Source organism: Asparagus officinalis, chromosome 7 (assembly GCF_001876935.1).
Source record: "Asparagus officinalis chromosome 7, Aspof.V1, whole genome shotgun sequence".
Taxonomy (NCBI): Eukaryota; Viridiplantae; Streptophyta; class Magnoliopsida; order Asparagales; family Asparagaceae; genus Asparagus; species Asparagus officinalis.
Window position 1 is genome coordinate 38,548,064 of NC_033800.1, and position 22,734 is coordinate 38,570,797.

General features: G+C 41.3%; 2 protein-coding genes across 6 annotated transcripts; one reads left to right on the forward strand and one right to left on the reverse strand.

Annotated features, from left to right (window-relative positions):
• On the reverse strand, positions 804-17,961 carry LOC109848763 (G-type lectin S-receptor-like serine/threonine-protein kinase At2g19130). 5 transcript variants are annotated; one of them, XM_020418416.1, is made up of 4 exons: positions 16,991-17,961; positions 16,734-16,916; positions 2,507-4,882; positions 804-1,137 (listed from the first exon to the last, which is right to left on the reverse strand). In XM_020418416.1, exon 3 carries the CDS (start codon positions 4,556-4,558, stop codon positions 2,555-2,557), a length of 2,004 nt encoding a protein of 667 aa, XP_020274005.1. In that variant the 5' UTR covers positions 4,559-4,882; positions 16,734-16,916; positions 16,991-17,961; the 3' UTR covers positions 804-1,137; positions 2,507-2,554. The 5 variants fall into 5 exon arrangements, with proteins under 5 accessions (XP_020274005.1, XP_020274008.1, XP_020274007.1 ...); XM_020418419.1 differs by lacking the exon at positions 804-1,137 and having other exon boundaries at positions 2,367-4,672; XM_020418418.1 differs by lacking the exon at positions 804-1,137 and having other exon boundaries at positions 2,367-4,675.
• On the forward strand, positions 10,319-11,205 carry LOC109848764 (monocopper oxidase-like protein SKU5). The gene is made up of 2 exons (XM_020418420.1): positions 10,319-10,752; positions 10,841-11,205. The coding sequence occupies exons 1-2, from the start codon at positions 10,469-10,471 to the stop codon at positions 11,004-11,006; spliced, it is 450 nt and encodes a 149-aa protein (XP_020274009.1). The 5' UTR covers positions 10,319-10,468; the 3' UTR covers positions 11,007-11,205.

The following is a 22,734-nucleotide window of genomic DNA, read 5'->3' on the forward strand; positions in this document are numbered from 1 at the left end:
AGGCATCAGCGTAAGGCTAAGCTTTTCTTAAATAAGATAACAACTCTGGACTACCTTCATTTATCTCAGACTATTAAGATATTGGATTGCATCAAGAACTGGATAAAGAAATGTCATCTCATTCCGCCAAATAATGGAGAACAGATTCATTCGCTTTCTCGTAGCCAGCTGTATATAAAGGAAAGCTTGGTCCTGCAGAAGTTTATGTGTAATAGGGATCCTATCAGAACCGTCCCCGTAGGAGCGGGTTAAACTACACCATCAATAAAGAAGTTGCAATTTCTAAACCGATCCTCTACCATCAAGAAATTGTGTTCTGATCGAATCCTTACTTATCAACGTATGGGTAGCATTTTACAAAACCCACGTTGGACAAAATCCGTGAAGTTTTCATTTTCACTTGTCAATTCACCTTATTTTATAGTTGTATGAGGACTCAAGTTGGATACGACTCAGGGGTTTATTTATTCTATTTATCTCATTCTAGATCTTGGAGCGGCAGAAAGGAAATAAAGCGGGCGAGAAAACTAGGACTATTGAAGAAGCTCATCTTCATTGATCTGTTCAATATTTAATATCATCTTCAAGATTTTGGACCCTTTTGCTCTTGATTGAGGTGATTCTACAACTGGATTGTAAGGTTGGAGATCAATTCATGGAGGAACAAAGCGGCTCTTGTCTTGTGACTTAATCACCAGTTTATAACAAGTAATTAACAATCTGACTAATTAAACAAAAACTTCTACAAATTAAACATACACGCAAAAGTTCATAAAACTTCTTTATTCAGAAAGCAAGCGCAGGAGATTTTTTTTTTCAGTTCAACTCGCACACTATGAGAAACTATTGTGCGTATCTTTCTTTTTTTTCTAGCGACCTGCAACCCAAACATCCTAAGCTAGTTGCAAGAATCAATTTTTTGTTTTTACATCATGAGAAACTATTGTAAGTTTTCTTTTCTTAGCCGAAGGACCCGCAGTCCAAACATATCGATCCTAAGCAGTTACACGAACCGATTGTTGTTGTCGAGCTTCTTTCAGTCTCTCGATCGCTTTAGCACGCTCTTCTTGGTCGAGGACATTCAGGCACTGCATTCTTCATAAAGCTGAAGGGGGGTCATCCGGCCATGCTAACAAGCTACGAGAGGAAAAAGGAAAAAAAATAAAAAATAAAACTGTTAGTTTAATATTTCAAGTTGGTCGATAATGACAATAGAAAGAAGAACAAATAGTAAATAAACATTGACAACTTTGATTACCTGTGCGTGAGACCTGATCCTAGGAATTATGATTTGACAAATTATGATTTGACGAATAATGGGAGTTTTATGCAATTGTTGAGATGCTAAGATTCTGCTCATGAAGAGAAATCGGTGTTTGCTCAAAAGCGAAGTTGAAAACGAGGAAGAAGAAGATTTACGCCTCGAATGGTTACCGTCTCGTTGTATAGAAATGTATCATAGGATCAGACCCTTTCATAAAGCTCGACATTCATAATCACACTACTTATCCAGAGATCAGTGTATTTTACCAAAGTATAAATGATTTACCAAGATAAGATGTAAAAAAAATCTTGCATTTAAAAACCTACCTTGTAAGTAAATTAGGGCGCAGAGTATGAAATCTGATTACATGAATGAATAATGTACGTCAAGAACACTACATTAGCATAAAGGACTGCCTGATTCAATGTATGTAATCTTGGCGTGCATGATTGTTTGCAGTTTTAATTCTTGAGATGCTAAGATTCTGCTCATGTAGAGAAATGTACATCGTGCACAGAACAAATAAAACAATGGGAGTTTTATGCAATTGTGGGTAATTAGATGACACGATAGAATTTACCATTGCATCCTTGAGTACAGGAGAACTCCCTACAGTTTATCGTAATATTTACCAAACCAGCAATAGTTTTCCATTATCTCTTCAACCTGTGTTCTTCAGTTTTTTTATTGAACCTAATTCAGAGGCTACTGACTTTCTTCCATGTGGGCCCCCTTCATACCAAAATCAAGGGAAATAGAGAACACATTATACAAAATCATATAGAAAGAAAGATTGAAGTTATACTCACCTTGTTATCAATTTTACGTCAGCATAAACAATACTTACGGTGGAAACAATAATCCAATGTAATCAGTTATAAAAGCAGTCCATACAAAACACACATCAGTGTAAACAATAACAATCAAAATCATATTGTTAATCATGCGAAGGTTAGACATGCTACCTATCAGACATTTTCTTAGACAGATTTATAAATCTAAATGATTTTAGATAACAGCATAATCTACGAAAAATAATATATTTGGATAAACATATATGAGACGAGAGAAGCTCTTATGTTTAGTTATAAACCTACTTGACTAGTAAAAATTGAGAATCATTTTATTTGAAGTTACAACTGTTTTTGGATATTTTTGCATAGCAATAACCTCCGAAACAGTAGTGGAGAAACTGACAGTTGTTTTATGACACAACAGAAAGTATGAGACTTACTAACTTACATGAGTGAAAATAGAGAAAAAAGCACACAGATCATCCATCACTTGAAATTATAGAGGTCTGGCAGATATGTCCTCGTCAAAGTGCTCTTCTTTGCCATCTGAGAAGTAAATTATGCTTTCTATATTCTCAGCTAAAGCTTGAAGCAGCTTTGGTATAGGAGGCCTGTTAACCTCAACAACACCTTCTAGAATTTGAACCACCTCTCCCATTGAAAGCCTGTCGAACTCATTGTCCTGAATGCACCAACAAGCAACCTGAGAGGCTCTGTCAAGCTCTTCCAAGTTAGCATTTCCCTCAAGTCTAGGATCCAGAATGCTAAGGACATCCCCTTCCACAACTTTGTTTGCTGCCAATACAGGGAAATAATATCCGTCTTCAGATCGCTGCGTGTTTCTCCTACCAGATATGATTTCAAGTAGCAACATCCCGTAACTGTACACATCAGCTTTCGCAGTTATAGAACCTCCTGATAACCATTCGGGAGCAAGATAGCCAATAGTTCCCCTCAGTGTAGTCAATACACTGTTGAAGTTGCGGTTGACATTCTTCGCCAGACCAAAATCAGCTACTTTTGGTACGAATAATGCATCCAACAGTATGTTCTCTGGCTTAATGTCACAGTGAATGATGCAGTCCCTACATTCTTCATGGAGATAAGATAGCCCTCTAGCAGTTCCAAGGGCAATTTTGTACCTTATCCCCCAGTCAAGAACAGCATCAGTGTTACGAAACAAGTGGAAGTCTAAAGAACCATTCGGCATGTACTCGTAAACCAACAATTTGTTAGTGCCTTCTGAGCAAAATCCAAGAAGACGGACCAAGTTAACATGTTGTATCACTCCAATTGTGCTCACCTCGCTTCGGAACTGCTTCTCTCCTTGAAGAACACCTTTGAGCTTCTTTACAGCGACAATTGTGGAATCAGGTAGCATCCCTTTAAAAACAGAACCGAAGCCACCGCCACCTAGTCTCTCAGAGAAGTCATTGGTCATTTCTTTCAGCTTTCTATATCTCAATGCCACAAGAGTACCATTGTCCGACTTCATCTTGTGCATCCTACCTCGCTTTTTCCATATCCAGACCATTTTGAAAATAACAACTAAAGAAACTATGGAACCTAAAACTGAACCAAGAATAACAAAAGTAACGACTCTGCTCATGTTGTTGGACTTCTTCATCTCTGCAGAACCCACACAAAAGGCCGGATTACCACACTGATCTGGTGGATCGGAGGACGGACTCAATGCCACAGGATCATCAGCTAGGAGAATTTGCTCCATTACTCCTGAATTGTCCAATCTAAACACCCCAAAGGTCTGGCTATATCTCAACGAATAGGTAAAATAATTCACTGTTTCATTAGAAATGTACTCAAATTCGGCAAACCGGCTGAAATTTGGCGCGGAGCTAAGCACGCCATCAGTCAAGTTCCCACCAGACCAATACTTCTTAGACTCATTCGACTTTATGAGAAGCTGGCCAGCGTCTACCTCAAGGGAAAACACTCCAGGAGAAGACTCATCGCCGCTAGAAGTGAGGCGACGGTTCTCCCCTGTGACCTTATTAAAACCCAAGTAGCAACCAGGAAGCCAAGTATCGGTTGGGTGATCACAGCTCTGCCAAAATATCTTACTCGGATCCGACCCGTCTCTAAGAACAAGGTTACCTGAGTCTAGAAGCACAGCAACTGTGGAATTAGAGGCAGTTGATTCTATATTTGTAGACCAAACTTGCTGTAGGTTGGATTGATCTAAAAGGACTAGGTTGCCGTCATCACTGATTCTGAGCTCAGGTGCAACGTAGACTGGTGTTTCGCTGTTTGATGCCCAAACTTGACACCCCTCACAATAGTCATTTCCGCGATAAATACGAATAAGACCACTGTCGACGTCGAGCACGAATTTGTCCCCCTTAGAGGTTATGGTCTGGTCTTGTGACAGGGGTCGGTCGGAAGAGATGAAATCGCTTGCAAATGAGGTGTGGGATCCAAACGACATGAAGCGGACGAGTAGGAACTGAAGAAAGAGAGTTGGAATCCTCGGAGCACCCATGGACGTCGGTGCCCAAAAAACTTGCGGTTCGTGAAGAACTCTCCACTATGCAACCATTCAAAGCCGCCACCGTTTACTCAAGGCTTCCGCTTGACGTTTGCAGGGACTTCGAGTCTCCTCAATATTCCAAAAAACAATTAACGTGTGTTGGCCCACACTAAGGATAAATAGCATAACAGAGGACAATCTAGGGAAGTAGAAAGAAATTTCTTGCGGCCAATTAATTCCACTTAATTCCGAAGTTTTCGCTTAAGATCTGTTTGATTACAAGTTGCGGTTAAAGGCCTGTTTGATTTCAACATTTCCTTAGGTACAGCTTCACATCTGCAATTAAAGATTTACAAACTAGATTTCATATTTTTTTTTCATGTCATTTCAAAAGCAAATGGATATGACTCGGATACGATGTTTATCGTATCCATATCCGCTTACTAATCACGGATACGAATATGGATATGCCTGAGTAAGGAAAATTCACATCTATGCCAGCTAAAATTGAATGCAGACATGGATAAATGCTTGCAGACATATAACCGGATACAAAACGGATATGAGAAAACTAGATAATATTTAAAAAAAAAATACAGTTTATATGGTACAGGAGAGTTCATTAATATGGTTTTGAAAAGCCAAGTTTAAATATTTTGATCATCAAAATTAACCTCAAATTCGTTAATTTAAGGATAGAAGCTATTTCAACAGTATGACCAATATATATTCGGATATTTTGGATATGGATCTGAATATTTCAGTACATAACCATATCCATAATCGTGTACTATTGGTTAGATGTTTTAACAAACATATTCGTATTCTGACAAATATGAATATGTTGTGCGCAGCGGAAATTTCGGCAGAGTTTCTGGTGCACAATAAGAGAGAAAGATCGATAAGAATTCCCGTCTCACCAAGGAAACAAGAATCTGAAGCGAATATCTCAACAGAGTGAGAAATCAGCTCTTCCTCTTATCAGTTTTAGGACTGACTTGTCGATGGAACCTAATAAACTATTACAATGGCCACAAACAGCAAATCACACAAGTTTTACGTGGTTTGGCAAATTACCTACGTCCACGGGGCAAGGAGGGAGGATCTACAATTAGAGGGAAAGGGAATACAAATAAGTTTACAACAACTCAAGATCTCACAAATAAACCCTCAATCTAATCTCTCAATTCCTCTCACAAAATCAGCATGAGAGACTACACAAAACTCTCACAAAAGCCGCCTCTTTTCTTCTCTGCCGAAAAGAAACTCACAGCCGAAAACCAAATTCTCCTTTCACTCCGCTCGAAGCCAAAGAAGCCGTCTGTAGTTTTATTTCTCCTCTTGCACACGAATCCCTAGAAAGAACACGCTATATATAGCATCAAATGACATTCGGGTGGGCCTGTCAAAATCTCGCTGCTGTTCACGTGCTCCTCAACGTGATCTCATCACGAGTTGAGAAAACACGTCATTCACACAAAATTCGTGGCCCCCATGAGTCACGTCACGTCTTCGTTCATTCACAGCCCCATGTCGTCTTGTCCTTATCATTTCACGCATTCACAATTCTCCACCTCGGTGAAGTTTTCTCAAAACTGAGCCGACATCAACTAAACCAAAATGTCTCACTTGTTGTGTCTAGTACGAAGTGAAACAATTCACGGTAACAGACTCAATCCATAACAAGTCGAGAACCCAAACGAGAATGTGAACAAACTCCAAATGTCGGTATCAACTCACCAAACCGGCTGCATCATAAATGATTGCCTACGTATCCTCTTGCCCAAGGAATCAAACTTTCACGTAGTTTACCCAATGGCCTCCAAAGGCCCTTAAACAAATAGAAAAGTCTGCAACTCTTCTCTAATATCACCAACGGATCTGTAACTGATAGCGCTCCTAATGGCCCCAAACTGAAACAAATCAAACACCTCCATCTGAGGTGAACCAATAGCCGTATCCAAATCATGTCCACCAGTTGCAACCGAATCCAAAAACAATCCATCATCTGCATCCAAATCCAAAAGATCCCCAAACCATGTCACTTCAGTTAGAATCCCAAACGATGCAGTATGATCTAGAGTATGTGGAGTAATCTTCACCCAATGTGAAGTAGCATCACTCTCCACCCGCTGCGATACATCTAAGGTCTGTCCAAAACTCTCCACCTGCTGAGAGTCAATTAACTCCCTCATCGAAGCCTCAACCGAAGTGACACTACCAGACCAAACACCCAATTGAGTTTTACCTCCTATCATAGCAGTTGACAACTCTTTAATAAGATGACTCGAATATGTCGAAGCCTCAGTCCAGAAACTCTTCTGCAGACCATTGCTTGACAACGAACATCGATCATCCTCCAGCAAGGCACAGTTCTCTAAATTTGCCACCCTATCTAGTTGCCCCAAGATTTTCTTTCCAACGAATCAAAATGCCGTGAGCTCGGGTCCAATACAGAAATAGGTCCATCATGTACCTCCCACCAAAATCAGAATGAAGTACCTTCACCTTTTCGTCTATCACACACTTCTTCAATTTGTTAGAGACTACTAGGAATTTCTCTAATTGGGATTTGGTTGCAACCCAATCACGCTTAGAACAGCCACCAACAAAGGAAACCAAATGCCTATTACCTCCCAATGATGCCCCCTTGGAAGGCCCCAAACATCCACGTGAACTCCTCTAGAATGACCCTTAGCACGGTGAATAGAGGTGCCAAACTTCACCTCGGTCTTCTTGCCCACATCAACATGTTCACTGGACATCAAACTGCAGGTCTTCATACCCTCTTTCAATCTATGCAAGGAATCAATACTAGAATGACCAAGCCCCAAATGCCGCAGTCTAGTCGAATCAACAGAAGTCGCCAGCTCTCCACCTGTCACTATATATCCAGTCAAGTAATACATGTTATTCCTCCTGACGCCCTTCATCACAATCTGAGAGTCTTCCACGATCTCGAGAACCATGTCCTCAACACGAACCTTCAGACCCTCTCCAACCAAAGCTCCAATCGAGATCAAGTTTTTCCTCAAGGAAGGAACATATCTCACATCATATAACTCCCTAACAGTCTCGTCAAACATCTTAATGCGAATTCTCCCTAGACACGTCTCGGAAAGGGATTTAGTTGCAACCCAAACACGTCTAGAACAGTCACCAACAAAGGAAACCGAACGTCTATTACCTCCCAATGATGCCCCCTTGGAAGGCCCCTAAACATCCACGTGAACTCCTCTAGAACGACCCTTAGCACGGTGAATAGAGGTGCCAAACTTCACCTCGGTCTTCTTGCTCACATCAACATGTTCACTGGACTTCAAACTGCAGGTCTTTACACCCTCTTTCAATCTATGCGAGGAATCAATACTGGAATGGTCAAGCCCCAAATGTCGCAGTCTAGTCGAATCAACAGAAGTCGTCAGTTCTCCACGTGCCACTATACCTCCAGTCAAGTAATACAGGTTATTCCTCCTGACGCCCTTCATCACAATCCGAGAGTCTTTCACAATCTCGAGAACCATGTCCTCAACACGAACCTTCAGACCCTCTCCAACCAAAGCTCCAATCGAGATCAAGTTCTTCCTCAAAGAAGGAGCATATCTCACATCGTTTAACTCTCTAACAGTCCCGTCAAACATCTTTATGCGAATTCTTCCTATCCCAAGGATCTGACATGCACGGTTATCAGCCATGTACACCACACCACTATCCATCAGCTTCTCAAAACTAGAGAACCATTCCCTTTTAGGGCACACATGATAGGTCGCACCACTATCCAACATCCATTCAGATTCCTCCGAATAGCTATCTGTAGGACTGATAGAAAGCAAATAAATAGAAGAGTCAGAATTATTACCATCCGATACGATGTTTGCTTCTGATGATGGTTGCTTCCCTTTTCCCTTCTGCTTATTCTTCATCCATTCGTCGAGCTTCGGGCAGTCTTTCTTCCAATGACCAGTCTCCTTGCACCAAGCACACTAATCTTTTCCAATTGTAGGATGCCCTACTCTAGACTGTGGCTTCCAATTCTTTCGGTTCGGATTCTTCCCTCTTGCGACCAACGCCTCTGCTACCGGCTCAACTGAAGCCTCCTTATCCTTCTTTCGAAGCTGATAATTCACTAATGCAGCAGTGACCTCACTATACGAAAGAGATGCCTTCCCATTAATCAGAATAAGAACGAATGTCTCATATTTCTCGTCGGGCAAGGAACTCAACAACAGCAACGCCTTGTCCTCATCCTCAATTATGACATCCACATTCGTCAAATCCGCAAGAAGCTTCGTGTAGTGGTTCATGTGATATCTAATGGAGGTTCCCTTCTTTAATTGGAAATGATAAAGCCTCCTCTTCAAATGCAAGCGATTTTTCGCACTCTTGGTTAAATACTTGTCTTCGAGAATCTCCCAAATCTTCTTTGCAGAAGTCTCATTCATCACATCATATTTTAGATCTTGAGTTAAACAAGACCTAATCACCCCACACGCGTTCGATTCATTTTCTTCCAAACCTTCTCTTCAACGTCATCTGGCTTGCCATCTAACTCCAATGTATCCTCCAAATTCTGAGCGTTCAGCGCATCCAAAACCTCGCATCTTCATAATCTAAAATTATTTGTGCCATTAAATTTCTCCACATCTATCTTCATAGAGTGGATATTCAAACTCTGAATGGTCTTCGCGCCAGAAGCACTACCCTCGACATCCGAAGCACCTTCTTTCCCCGACATCTTACGCACAAACGAACGAAGAATAGATCCAAAACTGAAAAGACAGAGTCTTTCACAAAAGATTCCACCTTTATCACCAAACGAAGCCTTAGACGAGCCTCCAAATTGATCTACTCCTCCAACCAAACCCTAGATCTGGAATCTGGGCTCTGATACCACTTGTTGTGCGCAACGAAAATTTCGGCAGAGTTTCTGGTGCACAATAAGAGAGAAAGATCAATAAGAATTCCTGTCTCACCAAGGAAACAAGAATCTGAAGCGGATATCTCAATAAAGTGAGATATCGGCTCTTTCTCTCATCAGTTCTAGGACTGACCTGTCGAGGGATTCTAAAACTATTACAATGACCACAAACTCAAACAAACCAATTTTACGTGGTTCGGCAAACTGCCTACGTCCACGGGGCAAGGAGGGGGAGATCTACTATTAGAGGGAGAGATACAATTAGGGTTTACAATCACTCAATCTAAACCTTCAAACAAACTCTCAAATTCCTCACAATATCTCTCTACAAAACACAAAAGGACTGCACAAAAGTCTTGCACAACTGCTGCTTCTCCTGCACAAAACCCAGCCGCAAAATACTTCTGCAGTTTCCCTTCTTTTTTTTTGCTTGCTGGTATTTTCTGCCTGCACCTCCTTTTTGCTCTGTACTTGATCCAAAAGAGAAAATTCAGCCGCCTTTTGTATGAACCCACCTGCACCCCCTCACATGCACGAAACCCTAGGCCTACAAGTATTTATAGGCCATGCTTTCGGGTACATGGGCCTCTTTCTCCGCTGGACTAAAGCAAAGAACACAACGTGTTCACAATTCACATGGTGGCCCCCACTTGCATTTCACGTGTTCACATAAAGCATGTCTTATGAGGATCATTCTGCCCGCCTGACTAAGAATTTTTTTTTTCCACCCTTGCAATTTGTCATTGATTCTATCCAATAGAGGCTAAAATAAGGAGATCTTGCGATGGCCAGGGTATAGATGACAGGTTTTCTTTATTCTGAGAGGTTTTCTTGAAAACCAGAGTATAGATGCAGACAATTTTTTGTAATCCTTTTTTTATATAAATTCTTTGTTCTGAGAGATCTGCTTGTTATTGGTCAGGTGGAATGTGAGTGCTTCTGCTGCACGCCCAAATCCTCAAGGATCTTTCAGATACGGTTCAATCAATGTGACACAAGTCTACATGTTAGAAAATAAACCACTAGTTACTATTAACGGAAAACAAAGAGCCACTCTCAATGGGATTTCATATTCCCCGCCTAGTACACCGCTAAGACTCGCTGATCAGTATAACCTTAAGGGAGTGTACACACTCGATTTCCCCACAAAACCACTTGATGAGCCACCAAAGCTTGGAACTTCTCTAATGAATGCTTCATACAAGGGATTTATGGAAATTATATTTCAGAACAATGGAACTAATGTTCAGACTTACCATTTGGATGGACATGCATTTTTTGTTGTTGGGTATGTACATAATTCCACATTCACATTCCTTTTAATCATGTAGCTGTGTTTTTAAGTTAAAGAACGGTAAAATTCAAATGTAATTCAGGATGAATTATGGGGAATGGACGGAGGAGAGTAGAGGAACATATAATAAATGGGATGCAGTTATTGTAATCTTTATCAAGGGAAATAGAGAACACACTATACAAAATCTTATGGAAAGAAAGATTGAAGTTATACTCAACCTTGTTATCAATTTTACATCAGCATAAACAATACTTACGGTGGAAAACAATAATCCAATGTAATCAGTTATAGAAGCAGTCCATACAAAACACACATCAGTGTAAACAATAACAATCAAAGTAGGCACCAACCTTGCACATAAATTTATAGGGTAATTTTCACAAAATCCACAATAAGTTCGGGTGCCATTTGTGGTAAAGCAGCAGATTACTGAACATTTCAAACCTTGCACTGTGCTAGTGTAGCCATGATTGTCCAAGATCCATGCTATACAAGACAAGCAGTTCCAGGGATGACTTGTGAAAAGAACAGCTTCAAAATGATTGCACACAACACATTATTGAACTGTCTTAGGATGAGGAAGAGTTAAATCTGATGCTAGCTATTGTGCTCAACATTCTGACACATTTGCCAGAATATTTTTTTTTTCTTCTTGGGTACCAAATGTCCTGACACCCTTTCAAACTCTGCAAAATTACTTAAGAAGACATCTCAGTTGATCATTCTGCTGATTGTATAAACATCCTCCACAACCTTGTTAGTGATTTTAGGTAGTGAAATAATCACCCTTGATGTTTATTACCTATCAATGCTAATTACATCCTGGTTTCTTCTCACAATCTTCGTAAAGTTGCATTCCATATGTTCCATCATTTAACTTGCTAATCCTAAATCTTTCAGATTCCAAAGCTTCTCCTGTTTACTTATAGAAATTATTCTTTTTGTAGTCTTATGCACCACGAAAAAGGCGTACCATCATTATGAATATTAAGTCATCCATAATTAGTACTCCATATATCGCATCTGCAGACATTTTTTTCTTTTTGGAGGAGAATTATGATGGTATTCGTCGAATTAAGTCATCCATAATTAATACTCGATATATCACATCTGCAGACATTTTTTATTTTTGGAGGAGAACTATGATCGTATTCATCAAAAACGTAGAAACATTTGACTTAAATATTTAAAAGAACATACATTTCTCTTATCTTGATAGATCCTTCTTTAGATTGTCCCAGTAAGTTAGACTTAGAGCTTCCATTTTCAATCCCAGCATAAGCCAAACAGATTTTTGAAAGAAAAATGTTTCTTCTATTAGGTTTTACTCAATTAAACCATCCCACAATTTCATCATTTTGCTAAAAATTAAGCCCCTACAATCAGTACAACTTTGTATATGTTCTTTAATCTAGAAAGTCGTCAAAATTCTTCTTCTTTATTTAGCTATTTTATTTTTCTCATATCTTCTCAGTGAAATACGTCTTACATTCGAATTTCATGAATATTCCAGATATACATATATGGATCGAAAAGATACACCTCATTTAGAAAAATAAGCTATCAAGAGACATGAGTCATAATGCCCATATGCTTTGATGCGACAAGCAGGGTGAGCTTCACTAATAATCTATGAATTTGGTTCTCATTTAGTAAAATGAGCTGCCCCTCACTCACTAGTTCCACAAATGCACATGCACAAAAGCACACCAACCTGCACGCACGCGCGCACGGGCGCGCAAACAAACATGCACAGACATGCAGACATAGGTGCACATACAGGTAGATGTAGGTGCACACACATACACATGGACACACATCTCTGACGCTCTTACAAAAGGATGACAGTTTCAAATTAAATATTGCTATTATAACTACAACAACAATTCCTAGTTGGTAACGAATATGAAACCCAAATAAAAGTTTAAATCAACTGAACAAATAAAAAGATGATTCTCAAAGTTGTGTATGCCATATACTGAAGAAATCAGGATATCCGCGTCATATCTAGACACAAGTTTACTATCTTTATTTTATACTAATTCTGCACAAGCAAATACAAGCAAAACTAAAAAAAACACTTCCAATATAATTTTGATCTGTAAGATGGTTTTATTAATTCATCAAATTGACAAAAAACAGTTATTACACATGGTGGGATAACACGATGAAAATGATGTACTTCTTAAAATGTAAAATGACTATTGTTTATACACAAAAGCAGGCAAAAAAATAATAAAAATAAAATAAAGGGTAAATATAAAAAAGACCCCTTAACTTTGAACAATTATCGGAAAACCACCCTTAGCTTTTGAAATATCAGAAAGCCCCGCTTAAGTATAGGGATTATCACAAAACCACCACCCCCTTTTAACTTTAAGATTTTATCAAAAAACCCCTTTTAACTTTTAGGGTTTTTTAGAAAACTCCCTTAAATTAGAGGGGTTTTCCAATAAAATCTCAATGTTAAAGGGGGTTTTCTGATAACCCCAGAGCTGAAGGGGGGTTTTCTAATATTTTGAAAGGTAAGGGCGGTTTTCTGATAATCATCCAAAGTAAAGCCTTAGAGGGGGGTGGGGTGGGGTGGGGTTATGATATTTAGCCTAAAATAAAATAAAAATAAATCATGTAGTCAATACCAATACCATAAATGTCGAAGTAGTAAGAAATATACAAAGGTGGGCTCATGAAGAGGTGCACAACACAAACCATTGGGTTTCTTTTTTAGTCAATATCAATAGCGTTGGGGTTTTCATCACAAATGAAACCAATTGCCATTAAGATCTTAAATTTACAAGGCATTTATTTATATAATAAAACCCAAAATCAAACTTCAAATCTAATAACGTATCCTAAAATAAAATCCAGCATCTATGTCTACATTCAAGTATACGTCCAACCCGAAGTCAAAATCAAATATCTAATCCAAAAACTAATTTCTCTAGTTTTAGATGCATTAGGATGTCAGGGGCTGAAACTTCGACCTCGGCCATTGCCTCGCCCAGCCATGGTTCTAGGAGAGAATTGAGACAGAAACAGGAAAAGAGGGAAGAAGAAACAGATGAACCCGAGAGAGAACAGAACAGACGAGGTCAGAATAGAGAAGAGGAAGAAGATGAGACACACGGAGATGACTGTGATAACAATTCTGATTCCTAACCACATACAACATTACAACAAACAAATATATAGCCCAACCCCTACAACCGCCTAAACGTAACTACCCACCACCCAACAACTACTCACCACTCTCTAAAACTACCTACATCTCTAGTCTCCCGCCTTCCTGACATAGGACTATTCCAATGAGACAAGTTTTCGACTTTAGCCTCAAATTTTCCAAAAGTTGGTCTGCATCGACTTGTTTAGTAACTTTCACTCATAATAGTAAGCTCAAAACAGTAAAGAAATTTTATGTGTGTGTGAGTATATATTTAGAAATTGGGCTTGTTCGTAGTGGACTTCAAAGTTATGTTTCAACACCTAAATCGAGGGGCTTGCTTTCGCTTTGTCTTTAGGACAATATATGCTCGGAATATGCAAGGGTTAGCATAAATTTGCCTCCCAAGATAATTCAGGTCAAGATTACTCTGTAATGATCTCTGATTGCAGGCCAAAGGATTAATCCAAAAGGATTAATCCAAAACTTCATCAACATAGAGACAAAGATAGATGTACAGGAGATTAAAGATGGATTTACAGGAGATTGTCTCTTGAGGGAGATAGAAATGTTGTGCGCGGAAGCCACCAATCGTTGTGCTTCGAGGAACCAAACCAAACGCCGAGAAAAAAGACCAAACAATGCAAAATAATGACACAAACATAAACAACTAATTTTATGTGGTTCGAGTAGTTGCCTACGTCCACGGGGCAAGAAGGGGATGTGTTTTCACTAATAGAGAAGGAGAGTACAAACTAAGATTACAAATCACTCAAAACAAACCAACTAATCTCACCAACAAAGCTCTCAATCTCTCAATCAATAACCCTAACCAATAGCTCAGAAAGATCTCTCTTTTCTGTGCCTCAAATATCCCCAAAACAATCCCAATCAAAGCCAAAGAAACCCTAAAACATGTGTTGGTATTTATACTAAACACCAATCCAAATCAGAACAGGAAACTGCAAATTGGGCCAGACCCGATACGCGGTCGACTGTCACGGTCGACCGCGACAAACAACAGAGCCCCAAAAACAACTGCAGGCATCGACGGTCGACCGCGGCAGTCAACCGCACCCAACTCCAGACTCTCGGGTTTGGATTACAGGGTCTGGCGGTCGACCACGGCGGTCGACCGCACCAAGACCTGAATCAAGCCCAGGGTCCGTGCACGAATACAGTCGACCGGCCTTACACCGCGGTCGACCGCACGCCGCCAAAAAACACTCCCTGCTTCCAAAACCTGTTCTTCACCAAATCCTTCGCCGAATCTACAAGAAATCAAAGAAAGCTTTCTTTCTTTCCCTCTACTCTTTTTTCTCAAACATGCACCAATTCTACCCTTTTATAGCTAGGCCTTGAGAATGCAGTTCACTGCAGTTTTCGAACAGCGATATTACAGTTTTCCTAACGGCAGAAACGCAGTCTTTTCGACTGCACAACTGCAGTTTTCTATTGAAGTTTTGCAGTATTTCAAAACAAGAAAGATATTGAAAATTCCAGCATAAATTTTTCAAGAAATATCTTTTCAATATCCTGAAAATACAGTAAAAAAACAATGATCTGTCCATAAGCTCAAATCGGATCTCTTCTTTGCTACTAAAACTGCAACAACAATCTAGTTTCTAACAAATATGAAAACCAAAAAATAGTTTAGTTTGATTGAAAATAAAAAGATGATTCTTAATATTGTTTTTCACATATACTGCAAAAATGAAGAACACTGGGTAAATAGATGGTGGAAACTTACTATCTTCAATTTACATTAATTTTCTTCAATGAGCAATTGCAAGCAAAACTATATAAACAACTTCAATGGCGTTTTTGTTTTCTAAAGGGTAGTAGTAATTCATCCAGAAGACAAACCATCAGAAGGCGCACATGATGGAACAATACAAGACCTATATCAAGCCCAGGGTCCGTGCACGAATACAGTCGACCGGCCTTACACCGCGGTCGACCGCACGCCGCCAAAAAACACTCCCTGCTTCCAAAACCTGTTCTTCACCAAATCCTTCGCCGAATCTACAAGAAATCAAAGAAAGCTTTCTTTCTTTCCCTCTACTCTTTTTTCTCAAACATGCACCAATTCTACCCTTTTATAGCTAGGCCTTGAGAATGCAGTTCACTGCAGTTTTCGAACAGCGATATTACAGTTTTCCTAACGGCAGAAACGCAGTCTTTTCGACTGCACAACTGCAGTTTTCTATTGAAGTTTTGCAGTATTTCAAAACAAGAAAGATATTGAAAATTCCAGCATAAATTTTTCAAGAAATATCTTTTCAATATCCTGAAAATACAGTAAAAAAACAATGATCTGTCCATAAGCTCAAATCGGATCTCTTCTTTGCTACTAAAACTGCAACAACAATCTAGTTTCTAACAAATATGAAAACCAAAAAATAGTTTAGTTTGATTGAAAATAAAAAGATGATTCTTAATATTGTTTTTCACATATACTGCAAAAATGAAGAACACTGGGTAAATAGATGGTGGAAACTTACTATCTTCAATTTACATTAATTTTCTTCAATGAGCAATTGCAAGCAAAACTATATAAACAACTTCAATGGCGTTTTTGTTTTCTAAAGGGTAGTAGTAATTCATCCAGAAGACAAACCATCAGAAGGCGCACATGATGGAACAATACAATCAAAATGATAAACTTCCAGAAAATGACTGTTGTTCATTCTGAGACAGAAATAGATAAAAAAAATCATGCAGAAAAAAAAAATATGCAGAGTATACTGATAATAAGGAAGTAGTAAGAAACATATAGAAATAAAGAGACAACCGGAACTCTAGAACTCACAGATTGATGGATGCCATGACAGACTTCATTGGCTGAATGGAAGAGTCCTTGGAAGAATTAAGAACGCAAAACATTGAGGTATTCTGTGCAGTTTTCCTTAATTTGATGCAGAAGGATGAGCCTTTGAAAGAATTTCAAGCTTACAGGGTTTTTAAGAAGACTATATAGCAGTAATAACAATAACTGCACAGTTTCACATATACATTCTACATCAAAATCATATTGTTAATTGTTGGAAATTGGGGTGTAGTCCATACCTTGTCAGCGGCGAAACGAGGCGAGCTCCGGCGACGTCGATCAGCTCAGGCGAGCTCCAGGTCATAGGGACTTCGGGCGAAGTCCAATCGGCGGCGGATTACAGGCGAGATCTGAGTCGACAGGCGAAATCGACTGCTACAGGCGAGTTTGGGGTTTCCACAGGCGAGCTCGAAGTGGGCGCTTACTGCAGGCGAAGTCGGGATTCTACCGGCGAGGTCGACGCGAGATACTGTGGGCGAACTCAAGAGGAGAGAGGGCTGCAGGCGGATTTCGATTGCAGGCGAGGTTGAGAAAAAGCCTCGCAGGCGAGCGTGGCTGAGTCTGGCGAAATCAAAGATCGCCTCCCCCTCTTCTCTCCGCCTGCGTCGGTTGGATCCAGCTGTTGGGTAGGGTTTCCCTATTTAAGGGAAACCCTGAGCACGAGAGCAGCTGCCCCCTTTGATTTTCTTCAGAGCATTAAACTCAAGAGGCGGCGACCATCAAGGAGGGTTTTCAGCTAGGAATTTTTCAGAGAAAAATTCCTAAGTTCAGAGAAAAATCCCTTTCGTTCTTCTTTTTTTGAGAAATCTCAAGTTGAGATTTTCTCTTTACAAGCTTTGTAATCTTCTTTTTTGATATAAAGAAAATTATTTGTGTGGCTCCCGAGAACGTAGATAAATTGCCGAACCTCGTTAAAACTCGGTGTTCTTTTTCTTGTAATTTTTGTTTTGCTGTGGTTTCTTTTTTCCATTGCTTAACACAAGATCCGATAGGGCAATTCCGCAGAATGGGTGTCAGAGCGTATCTGATATATCCCCAACAATTGGTATCAAAGCTCTTGTTCAGATCTGTGTGTGTAAGAAATGGCAGAAGAAGGCAAATCAAAAATTAAGAAGTTTGACGGATCAGACTTCGCCTACTGAAAGTCACAGATGAAAGACTATCTGTACCAGAAGGATCTTTACCGTCCGTTGATGGGTAAAGCAAAAGGAAAGAAGAAAGAAGAATCCGACGAGGACTGAGAAATATTGGATCGAAAAGCCTTGGGGCAGGTCCGATTGGCCCTCGCAAAATCTGTAGCACACAATATATTAAAGGAGAAGACGACAGAGGGGCTTATGGAAGCGCTCGCAACGATGTATGAGCAACCGTCAGCTTCAAATAAGGTGCATCTCGTCAAGACGCTATTCAACCTCAAGATGACAGAAGGATGTTCCTTCACGATGCATCTCAGCGAGTTCAACACGATTGTTGATCAACTTATCTCAGTCGACATCAAGTTTGATGACGAAGTGCAGGCCCTATTAATACTATCGCAGTTGTCGGATAGTTGGGCAGGTTGCGTGACCGCAATCAGCAACTCGGCAGAGAAGGAGAAGTTGAAGCTGAAGGAGGTGGTAGCTATGATTCTATCCAAGGAGGTTAGAAGAAAATCAAATGAATCAGAAGGTTCAGGTTCAGCCCTAAGTCTCGAGCAGAGAGGCAGAAGCCATAATAAGGGGAACCAAAATAGGAATCGATCGAAGTCGAAGAAGAAGAGGTCGAACTCGAAGGTGAGACCTATCAAGGGGAAATGTTGGAACTGGGGCCAGGAGGGCCACATGTCTTCTACTTGTAAAGAACCGAAGAAAAATGAGCAGGAGGCTCATATTGTGCAAGATGCGCTGATTCTCGCTATGGATAGCGATTCCGATTCATGGGTTATTGATTCGGGAGCCTCATTCCACGCCACTGCTAATAGAAGGCTATTTCAGAACTATGTAGCAGGGGACTTTGGAAAAGTATACTTGGGGGATAATGAACCCTGTAGTGTCATTGGAAGAGGTGACGTGCAAATAAAGTTGAAGGGCTCCAAGTGGTATCTGAAGAACGTCAGACACGTACCGAAGTTGAAGAAAAATCTTATTTCGGTTGGCCAGCTCGGAGCAGAAGGCTATGTTACAACATTCACCGGAGATTCGTGGAAAATCTCCAACGGTACAATGGTGGTTGCCCGAGGCAACAAGACCGGTACCCTCTACCTAACTTCACACGCGAGTGACACCCTCGCGATTGCTACAGGCAATGAGAGTGCAAATCTGTGGCACAATAGGCTGGGACATATGAGTGAGAAGGGTATGAAGATTCTTCACTCAGAAGGGAAGCTAACCGGCATCGATTCGGTGGAAGTCGGTGTTTGCGAAGACTACATCTTTGGGAAGCAGAAGAGAGTTAGTTTTCTGAAGGGTGGAAGACCACCTAAAGCTCACAACCTAGAGCTTATTCATACAGACGTATGGGGTCCAGCTAGCGTGTCTTCTCTTGGCGGTTCGGCATATTACGTCACCTTTATCGACGATCACTCGAGGAAGGTGTGGGTATACTTCATGAAGCACAAGTCGGAGGTGTTCAACATCTTCAAGAAGTGGAAAGCCATGGTGGAGTACGAGACAGACCTGAAAGTGAAGTGTCTGAGATCAGACAATGGCGGAGAATATAATTTGGAGGAGTTCAAGAAGTTCTGTGCTCTGAACGTGATTCGTTTGGAGAGGACTACTCCAGGGACGCCGCAACAGAACGGCATAGCAGAAAGAATGAATAGAACGCTGACAGAGCGTGCGAGGAGCATGCGTCTACATGCAGGTCTACCAAAATTTTTTTGGGCGGACGCGGTGCATACAGCAGCGTACTTGATAAATCACGGACCATCAGTTCCATTGAACTTTGAGATTCCGAAAGAGGTTTGGAGTGGTAAGAAAGTTAATCTCTCACACTTAAGAGTTTTTGGGTGTGTGGCATATGTCCACATTAGTGACCATGTCAGGGACAAGCTAGAAGCTAAGTCATTGAAGTGTACATTCATTGGGTACGACATTGATGAGTTCGGGTATCGTCTGTGGGATGAGAAGAACAGGAAAATCATCAGAAGCCGAGACGTCATATTCAATGAGGAAGTGATGTACAAGGACAGAGACAATGCAAAGGCGGGCCAAAGCAGTGGGAACAGCACTACGGATACGGACGCATCCGAGTACATGGACTTGGAGGAATTTCCAGATGGGGGAGACAACGTCGATTCTGACCAAAGAATAGAGGAGACTCCAGTCGCAGAACCGACTACCCAGGGAGAGGAGCTTAGGAGGTCATCCAGGGTACCCAAACCGAATCCCAGGTATCTCTCGTCACTAGACTACCTACTTTTAACAGATAGCGGAGAACCAGAATGCTATGAGGAGGCTATGCAAGTGAGCGAATCTTAGCAGTGGGAGCATGTAATGTAAGAAGAGATGGATTCTCTCTACTCGAATGAGACATGGGAATTAGCCCGGCTACCTGCACAGAAGAAGGCCTTACATAACAAGTGGGTTTACCGAGTCAAGCAGGAGAGTGATGGAAGGGTGGGTTTACCGAGTCAAGCAGGAGAGTGATGGAAGGAAGAGATACAAGGCCAGATTAGTCGTGAAGGGGTTCCAAAGTCAAGCAGGAGAGTGATGGAAGGAAGAGATACAAGGCCAGATTAGTCGTGAAGGGGTTCCAACAGCGGGATGGAGTGGATTATAGGGAGATATTTTCCCCCGTTGTGAAGCTCACAACCATCAGAATGGTGTTGAGCTTGGTAGCTGCTAAAAATCTCTACCTTGAGTAGTTAGATGTGAAGACTGCCTTTCTTCATGGCGACTTGGATGAAGAAATCTACATGAAGCAACATGTTGGTTTCATTGAGGAAGAAAAGGAAGAGATGGTGTGTAGGCTCAAGAAGAGCTTATACGGATTGAAACAGGCTCCACGACAGTGGTATAAGAAGTTTGATGACTTCATGTAGAGCAATGGCTATGTCAGATGCAATTCAGATCATTGCTGTTACTTCAAGAGGTTCGAGTCCAGCTATATCGTGTTATTGATGTATGTCGATGACATGTTAGTTGCAGGACTGTGTTTACAGGAGATAAACAAGCTGAAGAAGCAGTTAGCAAAGGAGTTTGCCATGAAGGATCTGGGTGTAGCGAAGCAGATTCTTGGGATGCGGATCAGCCGGGATGCGGCTGAGGGGATGTTGAAGTTGAGTCAGTCTGAATACATTGAGAAGGTACTTCAGAGATTTAACATGCAGAATGCTAAGGTTGTTAGCACGCCCCTTGGAAGCCAGTTCAAGTTATCTGGTGAACAATCACCCAAGACCGATGCAGAGAAGAAGCACATGAGGAAGGTGCCGTATTCATCAGCCATTGGTAGTCTGATGTACGCAATGGTTTGCACGAGGCCGGATATTACCCATGCAGTGGGAGTTGTGAGCAGATTTGTAAGCAACCCAGGGAAGCAGCATTGGGAGGCCGTGAAGTGGATATTGCGATATCTGAGAGGGACTATGAATATGCCGCTGTGTTTCGGAAGAAAAGAGTTGGTATTGCAGGGATACGTAGATTCAGATTTTGCCGGTGATCATGATACAAGGCGAAGCACCACGGGGTATGTTTATACCTTAGAGTCAACAGCAGTGAGCTGGGTCTCACATTTGCAGAAGATTATGACATTGTCCACAACTGAGGCAGAGTATGTCGCAGTGACAGAGGCGAGCAAGGAGATGATTTGGCTAACCGGGTGCCTGGATGAGTTGGGTCTGAAGCGGGGGAACGAAGTTCTTTATTGTGATAGCCAGAGTGCTATACACCTTGCCAAGAACCCAGTGTTTCATGCCAGAACGAAGCACATCGAGTTACGTTACCAGTTCATACGCTCGATGATTGAGGACGGGAAGTTACAGTTAGAGAAGATTTTGGGGAGCCAAAATCCTGCAGATATGTTGACTAAGGCAGTCACCATTCAGAAACTGGAGTTGTGCGCAACTTCAGTTGGCCTTCATATATAAGAGATGAGGGCGGAGCCACACAGGAGAAGATGCTTGTTAAGAAAGAGCTTGCTGATGGCGGTTTGGTCTCCAAGTGGGAGATTGTTGGAAAATGGGGTGTAGTCCATACCTTGTCAGCGGCGAAACGAGGCGAGCTCCGGCGACGTTGATCAGCTCAGGCGAGCTCCAGGTCATGGGGACTTCGGGCGAAGTCCAATCGACGGCGGATTACAGGCGAGATCTGAGTCGACAGGCGAAATCGACTGCTACAGGCGAGTTTGGGGTTTCCACAGGCGAGCTCGAAGTGGGCGCTTGCTGCAGGCGAAGTCGGGATTCTACCGGCGATGTCGACGCGAGATACTGTAGGCGAACTCGAGAGGAGAGAGGGCTGCAGGCGGATTTCGATTGCAGGCGAGGTTGAGAAAAAGCCTCGCAGGCGAGCGTGGCTGAGTCTGGCGAAATCAAAGATCGCCTCCCCCTCTTCTCTCCGCCTGCGTCGGTTGGATCCAGCTGTTGGGTAGGGTTTCCCTATTTAAGGGAAACCCTGAGCACGAGAGCAGCTGTCCCCTTTGATTTTCTTCAGAGCATTAAACTCCAGAGGCGGCGGCCATCAAGGAGGGTTTTCATCTAGGAATTTTTCAGAGAAAAATTCCTAAGTTCCTGTAGCGATTTATTGAAGAGAGAGAGGAGATTTTACTGTTGTAAAATCTCGCGCCTTTTATTTGAACAACAGTGTTTCTGTTCGTTCTTCTTTTTTTGAGAAATCTCAAGTTGAGATTTGCTCTTTACAAGCTTTGTAATCTTCTTTTGATATAAAGAAAATTATTTGTGTGGCTCCCGAGGACGTAGGCAAATTGCCGAACCTCGTTAAAACTCGGTGTTCTTTTTCTTGTAATTTTTGTTTTGCTGTGGTTTCTTTTTTCCATTGCTTAACACAAG